At 41.9% G+C, this 8,303-nt stretch overlaps 1 protein-coding gene across 2 annotated transcripts in view; it reads right to left on the reverse strand.

The window, feature by feature from the left end:
- Positions 1 to 7,742, reverse strand: part of NAV3 (neuron navigator 3) — a 1,248,418-nt gene extending 1,240,676 nt beyond the window's left edge. For both annotated transcript variants that reach the window (XM_078674251.1, XM_078674250.1), the window contains exon 1: positions 7,112 to 7,742. In XM_078674251.1, coding sequence (XP_078530377.1) covers positions 7,112 to 7,354 — 243 coding nt within the window. In that variant the 5' untranslated portion in view covers positions 7,355 to 7,742. The remainder of the gene's footprint in view (positions 1 to 7,111) is intronic.
- Between the last annotated feature and the right edge of the window lie 561 nt (positions 7,743 to 8,303).

Below are 8,303 nucleotides of genomic sequence, written 5' to 3' on the forward strand. Positions count from 1 at the left end.
GGCATGGATAGCACTGTCTAATCCTATGCTTAAAAACTTTGATAGAAAAACAGACATTTGAGGTGAGCAGATCTAGAGTGTCGCTGGTGTTGAGAGTGCTCTAAAAGGAGCTGCTTTCCACCTAAACTGAGACCTACCCAGAGTTCTCTCCTTCTTTTTTGCATAATTTATGCGTCACTCTATGCCTGAAAGGGTTTTGTTTTGACTTAATACTGGGTGCTCCCTTGTGTCTGGACAAAGCTATACCTCTCTGAAGAGCTCTAATTAGAGCGAAACACTGTGTCAGGGGTTGCTTTTAATCATTTCAGGTTGGCTTGAGTTGGTATTTTACCAATTCAAAGCTGTAATATTGTGCCTGGAGTGATAAATGGCTTTTGTTATTTGACAGCTCGGCAAGGACTGCACTGTACTAGTCCTATGCTTAAAGACTTTGCTGTTTAAATGGCGAAAGACTTTGTCATTTTCTATCTCGGCATGGATAGCACTGTCTAATCCTATGCTTAAAAACTTTGATAGAAAAACAGACATTTGAGGTGAGCAGATCTAGAGTGTCGCTGGTGTTGAGAGTGCTCTAAAAGGAGCTGCTTTCCACCTAAACTGAGACCTACCCAGAGTTCTCTCCTTCTTTTTTGCATAATTTATGCGTCACTCTATGCCTGAAAGGGTTTTGTTTTGATATATATATATATATATATATATATATATATATATATATATATATATATATATATATATATATATATATATATATATATCACAGAAAAAACCATAGGTTATAGACCATATATAGTTAGGAATTAGCATTTACAAAACCTTGAAAATTCACTGAAAAAACCATAGGTTATAGACCATATATAGTTAGGAATTAGCATTTAGAAAACCTTATTTTACTCACACAAAACCATTGAAATTCCATATATAGTTAGTTGCACTAACTATATATCGCGCACCCGCAATCCACTGCTGATGATGTCACATATTACATCATTCATGACATGGTCAGTGACATCACTGATGACATCACTGATGACATCTCAAATGACATCACTGATGACATCACTGATGACATCTCAAATGACATCACTGATGACATCATGACACACCAATACCAGTTACTACATACGCACTCACTGATTCCTACGTCTACACACACATTCACTCATTCACCCATACAATCACTCATACATACAGTCACTCATTATTACAACACTATCATATGCAATCATACACTTATGCAGACAGTCACACACTGCCACTCATCCATGGAGTTACTCACACACCAAGTCAGTCCTGTAAAGAATCAATCACACTTCCATTTCTTCATCTATACAGTTAAACACAGAACACCATACTTCAGTGACATCACTGATGACATCACTGATGACATCTCAAATGACATCACTGATGACATCTCAAATGACATCACTGATGACATCATGACACACCAATACCAGTGAGTGCCACTGATTCGTACGTCTACACACACATTCACTCATTCACCCATACAATTACTCATACATACAGTCAGTTATTATTAGAACACTATCATATGCACTCATACACCTAGTCAGTCCTGTGAAGAATCAATCACACTTCGATTTCCTCATCTATAGTTAAACACAGAACACCATACTTTTCACACATATACTAACACATACTTACTCTCTTATACAATCACTGATACAAGTACACATTGATATGCACAGAGTCACACACCTCCCAGCCAGCCACACACACACTCAGTCTTCCATACATCCACTCATTCTTCAATATGTAAAACGTATTTAAACTTTACAAAAACACACAGACACTAGATGATGTCATCAGTGATGTAATTTGAGATGTCATCAGTGATGTCATCAGTGATGTCACTGACCATGTCATGAATGATGTAATATGTGACATCATCAGCAGTGGATTGCGGGTGCGCGATATATAGTTAGTGCAACTAACTATATATGGAATTTCAATGGTTTTGTGTGAGTAAAATAAGGTTTTCTAAATGCTAATTCCTAACTATATATGGTCTATAACCTATGGTTTTTTCAGTGAATTTTCAAGGTTTTGTAAATGCTAATTCCTAACTATATATGGTCTATAACCTATGGTTTTTTCTGTGAATTTCATTGGTTTTTTAACAGCTAATATCTGTAGCTGTAAAATGTATTCTTTAGGTAGTGCTTTTCTTCATGAGGTCTGGTCGCTTCCATACACATACAGATGTTTCAAAGATGATCAAGAAGTTTATCTGAATGGAGAGGAATGCACTGAGACGCCAGATCATTCACTAATGTGTAGGCACATACAGTTACACGGTTCATGCAACAAACACCGACCAAATATGGCTTGCGTGTTGCAAGGCACGCCAGTTCCTGCTATCATCCCCACGTTCAAGTTGTTGGAAAATGGTAGTTATTTGATGCTCAATAATGAAGATTGTTCTGAGTTAATTAAAAGTATTCCTTTTATCGTAACAGTAAGTGAACGGGTTATTTGCTGCAGAAATGTTCTATTTCCTCCCACACATGAACATAGGGAGTTTTCAATCTGGCCACAAATACCAACCTTGGGACACGTTTCAACGGCATGGCAAGAATAAGAGCTCTTTTGTCTCAGAGAGAGGTGGCCTTGAGTTCGGCCCGTGAAACTTTCGTACTTCACATAGCGAACACCCGTACAGAGGTGCACACCCTTTTAAATTAAGATTTGCCTTTCAATTTCAGCAACATGTTTCCGACTATCTTTAACGCATCCTCCACAAAGTCCCTGGTGCACTTTTTTAAAGTTGTTACCAGTGGTCTCGTGACTTCATTTGAGAAAATCTTTGGAGTCATCCCTGCTTCCTTTCATTCCATTTTCTCCACTCTGGTTCGTGGATTGGCATTTTTACTTGCATTACCAGCGGACGCTCTTGTGCTTTTTTACATTTTTAAATATGGATGTCCCTCCTATGCAACCTCACACCCTGCAGCTGCTGACACTGTTCCGCAATCGCATGCTAGAATATTATGGCACAATGCCGTTGGCGATATTAAGCACGGCATATGGATTATCTTTTCGATTCTCCTACTTCACCTGTGTCCAGCCTGTATTTCACTGCCTGACCTGTGATTTCGATTGGGCCATTGATTTGTGTCTCTGCGGACCGGTTTCTCCTGACGTCGACTTTAATCAGCTGATGACTCCTATCATTACTCACGAGTTGGTTTGTCCTGGCGAAAGGATTATGGCTGTGGCATTGATGCATGGACTACTTGGTCCCTGGAATTTACTGGCGGCAGCACAGTCTTTCTTGGAACAGAGCTTTCTTGAAAACCCACCGAGCTGTCCTCTGATGGTGATAGAGGATCCGGTGCTGGGAGAGCACGTATGTTCTTTTCCGCTTTTAAATTGGATGGCTGAACTGTTTTCGGATGAAGACGGTGACTTCCTATTGGAGGCTGTTGCAGCTTATTTTGCATACACAGTTATGTCATAGACCTTTTTCATGTTTGATATGCTGAGTACTAGCATTTCATTGACAATTCATTGACTTATTTGTCAAGTTTTTATTATTTACCTTGCCTATTGGCTTAAGACTCGATAAAGTACTTGGCTGTTTTATTTTTCTTTAGCATTAAATTTTCCTAGTTTTTAATGCTTTACCTTGCGGACCGTCCACATATAAACTTGCAATCTGCTCTCATGAGATGGCACTTCTATTATCTTATTCAGTTCGTTTCCGGATCATGGGGAGGTGTCATCTAGGTCCTGGATATCTTTACACCGTGTTAAGTTAGCATGGGCTCATTACCGGTTTAAACGCCATTTTTCCTTTTTTGCAACTTCTGCACAAGACACTTAGTTGTTGCTTTAGCTTTCCACCTAGTAGTTCATCGTGGTTTACATGAGAATAATATGTTATTGGTCTACTATCTGCTTTACTTGTTAAACTATATCTGTACAGCGAGTGCTAAAGTTTCAAGAACAACACGATACAGAATTGTTATGAGGTCTGATCTCCACGACTTCATACTCATAACATAAGTGCAACTTCTGCCAATTCTGGGCATGAGGCGGGTTTTATATTGCTTTGCCGAACACACATACACAATAGTTGATGCGGTTCACATGAAGAGAGAGCTGGTGTATGCTGATGTGATTCCTTCAAATCTAAGACACTAAAGTATGGGCACGCCCTAAACCAACACAAAGAGACCTTCTTAGCAAATAATATAATATGTGTATTAGGGAGGGTGAGATATAAGCAGCCGCGGGCCGTTGAGGGAGTTACGGTGAGGCAGGGAGGCGGGGAGGGGGAGAAGCAGGGTGGAGCCCTCTCTACCTTGCCCCTCCCCCTCCCCGCCTCCCTGCCCCACCGTAACTCCCTCCACGGCCCGCGGCTGCTTATAAGTGTTGCTAACTCTTATTCTTTTACAGCATGTTAACATACTGTCACCATTCGCTTTTTATGTACTAGTAACTATGCTGGTAATTTTGCTACTGATAATATGTGTACTTGTATTCTCCACCCTGCTTCTCCCCCTCCCCGCCTCCCTGCCTCACCGTAACTCCCTCCACGGCCCGCGGCTGCTTATAAGTGTTGCTAACTCTTATTCATTTACAGCATGTTAACATACTATCACCATTCACTTTTTATGTACTAGTAACTATGCTGGTAATTTTGCTACTGATAATATGTGTACTTTTATTATCTAAGGTACTACGCCTGAGAAGACGGCATTAGTAAATAAACATTTCAAATACACATCTGTTCTTCTTAACTCCATGTTCTGGTTTCTAAGAAATCTATAACGACCGACTGTTCATGAGTTCCACGTATCCTGAGGTACTATAAATTCATATTCTGGATTGTCTAAACATTGAGAGTTTGTTATATCCAATGTGACACTGTACCTAGCTTGCTAAGGAGTTTTTGATTACTAACGTGAGTTTTGGGACACCCTAATTCGCCGAGGTTCCAATCCTCTGTCCACAGTTCTGTGTGAGAACAGAAACCCTGCGACAGGGGCACCCCCGACCCTTGCTGGAGCTTCATCACACTTGCGATACAACTCCAGCAATGCATTCGCCGAGGTTCCAATCCTCTGCCCACAGTTCTGTGTGAGAACAGAAACCCTGCGACAGGGGCACCCCCGACCCTTGCTGGAGCTTCATCACACTTGCGATACAACTCCAGCAATGCGCCACCTTTACGGCACAGATACATCACGCATCTGTGCTGTTTTTGCCCCATGATGCGCCGCATTGTAAATGCAGCACACCATAGGTGACGGAACAGCGGCACAGAATGACTAACACATCCCTGGTGATGCGCCAGTCATCATAAATGTATCCCTATGCTTCTTATCTTGTTAGAGATGAACCGCCATATGTATCATCAAAGTTTTTTGCATTTCCTAAATAGCGAACTTTAAGGAATAAATAGCGATTCTTTACCATTCCTAGTTTGCGATGAGCTATTTGCTAATTAGCCGAATGTAGCCCAATGAAGCCCAATGTAGCCCAATGTAGCCCAAAGATGGCCGCCAGACACACAAAAAAACAAATGTAGCCCAAATATCAGCCAGATGTAGCCCAACTATAGCCCAGTGACAGAATGACCAATCAGCTTCGCAAACCTCCGTTACGCGAAGCGGAGCGCTGTTACAGATATATATCTTTTTTTGAACGTTAATTTCTCAAAATCCACTGGAGCACATATATTGAGACCTAGCAAAGGCACATCGGGCTACCAGTCCCTAATATTTTGCCAAGTTTCGTGCAAATCCATTCAGCCGTTCGATTATTATTATTATTATTTTTTTTGCCCCGCGGGGCCCTTTTAAAACCTCCACATCAAACCTAGGGGGTCAGCGAGGATCTACTATGCCCCCTTATAGTTATTTCCCCCTTTGTTTTGACCTCCTCTTGTCTCTCGATCCTACCGAGAGACAAGATGGCGGCCGCTACGGACTGTTTGGAATGTTGACAGACGCCGGAGAACCAATCAGCTTCGCTTCACAAAGCTCCGTTGCGCGAAAAGTCCGCGTCCTGGGCCGCTGCCCAGTCCGCTGTTACAGATATATATCTTTTTTTAAACCTTAATTTCTCAAAATCCACTGCAGCACATATATTGAGACCTACAAAAGGCACATCGGGCTACCAGTCCCTACAATTTTGCCAAGTTTCGTGCAAATCCATTCAGCCGTTCGGGCTAAAAGTGAGGCCAACCGCCCTATGGAAATTAACATGGGAAAAACGCGTTTTGGGACCCCCCTTTTTTCTCGGCCCCCCCTTGACGAACCCCCCCAAAATTTTCAGGGGCTGCTCAGAAACAAAATGTGCCATTTTCCTGAAAATTTCAGCCAATTCCGTCCACAAACGCCAAAGTTATTAGACATAGAATTTTCAAAAAACCCATAGAGAAAAAATCCTAACTATATATACCTACTGGCGACCGCCAGTAGGTAATATATATATATATATATATATATATATATATATATATATATACAGCCAAAACCTTCTCCTCATAAGAAAAGCAATCCGGGCCACTTGGAGATGAAAAGCGTGTTTTCTTAAAGCGACTCGTCTGGCTGGAATATATATATATATATATATATATATATATATATATATATATATATATATATATATATATATATATATATATATATATATATATATATATATATATATATATATATATATATATATATATATATATATATATATATATATATATATATATATATATATATATATATATCTCGAGTCATAGAAACGCTTTCCTGTCTTCCTTCGTTTATTCCCTTTTCCATTGTGAAGGGATCCAGGCATGATATCCAAGCGCTATATAATCAACCATGACATAGCACAGTACATTACTTGGTCAAATTAGCCCTCGTTACTGTTATGTATCCATAACCTTACATAAAATATTTCTTATATATTCTTTCAGTTCTCCAACAGTATAATACATGTTTGATGAAATGCTTATATTAACTATGCATTGAACACTTCCTATGCTGTTTCAGCTCGGTATCCCTCTATGCCGCTCGCTATCACTACCACTCCCCAACCCCCAACAAGCAGGCGCTCCTGGCGTCAGGTGAGGTTCGGCACTAACCTTGCGGTCTTCTGTTTCCTTTGTTTTCCCTTGGAGTCTTTTCTTATCTGCAAAATCGCAGGTTGGTTTTAATTTGAGTCGACAGGCCAGCTCCGAGCTCTGTGTCCCACTGTGCCCCGGGGCCCTGGAAGGATGCTGCCGCGACACGGCCCTGCCAACTTGCGGCATCGGAAGGGCAGTGTGGACAGGCTTTGACCCCACAGCTGGCTGCCTCAGCTTGGAGGCAGCCCCAAACACCGACATGGCTTCACTCGACGCCTCGCATGTCCGTCCAGAAATTAAAAATATATGCAAATTCTCGGCCCAGCCTGCCAAAGTCGTTCAGTTCATCGCAGCACAGGCACCACAAGCAACAGCAGCAATCATTAAAATAACGCATCAGCCTGGAACGATTGCACTGGCGACGCAGGAAAAGTTTTCCTCATCCTGAGCTTTCCGTTGCTCTCGCACGCTCTGCTCAGCCGGTTACTGCAGTTCTGCAAGACTTAACACTCCTTGGGGGCGTGAACTGTTCCTTGAAGGTAACTGCTGTCTGTGTGGGATTAAACGACTTGCGAATGTGCGCTCCTCTCCCTCAGCACCGAGCGGCAGCCCAGGCCCCTAGCGCGTGGAAACGAAATGACGAAAAGGCGGCAAAGAAACCCTACACTGCATATTTTAAAAGAACTCAGACCACAACACTGGAAACAGCCCCTTTCCTGAACAGAGACGTAGACAGCCCACATTTGACAAAAAAAATACTTTTTGGTTTAAAAAAAAAAGTCTGTAAGCAGTAGCCAAAGCAAACAGCTGTTGGAAGAGCTTTGAGCCCGGAAACCATCACAGAGATGAAGCTGTGCGACCGAGTCCACGCCTGTTCTGCGCTGCTGACAGCTAGCATAAAAGCCACTTTTATCCTCGACCCTCCTGTGATATCAGGTTCAAGTGCGTGAAATGTATGGCTAGCAGGCCCAGGATCACACTGAGTGCGTTATCTGTGTTTGCGATCTTGGGTCAAGGAAAACGCCTGATCGAACACGTTGAAAATAGATTGTGTACACCAGGGCACAAGTTATAAAATAAGAAGGAGGGGGAGTAAGCTAGTTAGGCAGTATGCAAGTGACATCATGGCGCGCGACATCTCGGAGCATGACATCTCGGAGCATGACATCACAGAGCACGACATCACGGAACACGACATCACGGTGCACGA

This window comes from Lissotriton helveticus, chromosome 1_1, assembly GCF_964261635.1.
Source record: "Lissotriton helveticus chromosome 1_1, aLisHel1.1, whole genome shotgun sequence".
Taxonomy (NCBI): domain Eukaryota; kingdom Metazoa; phylum Chordata; class Amphibia; order Caudata; family Salamandridae; genus Lissotriton; species Lissotriton helveticus.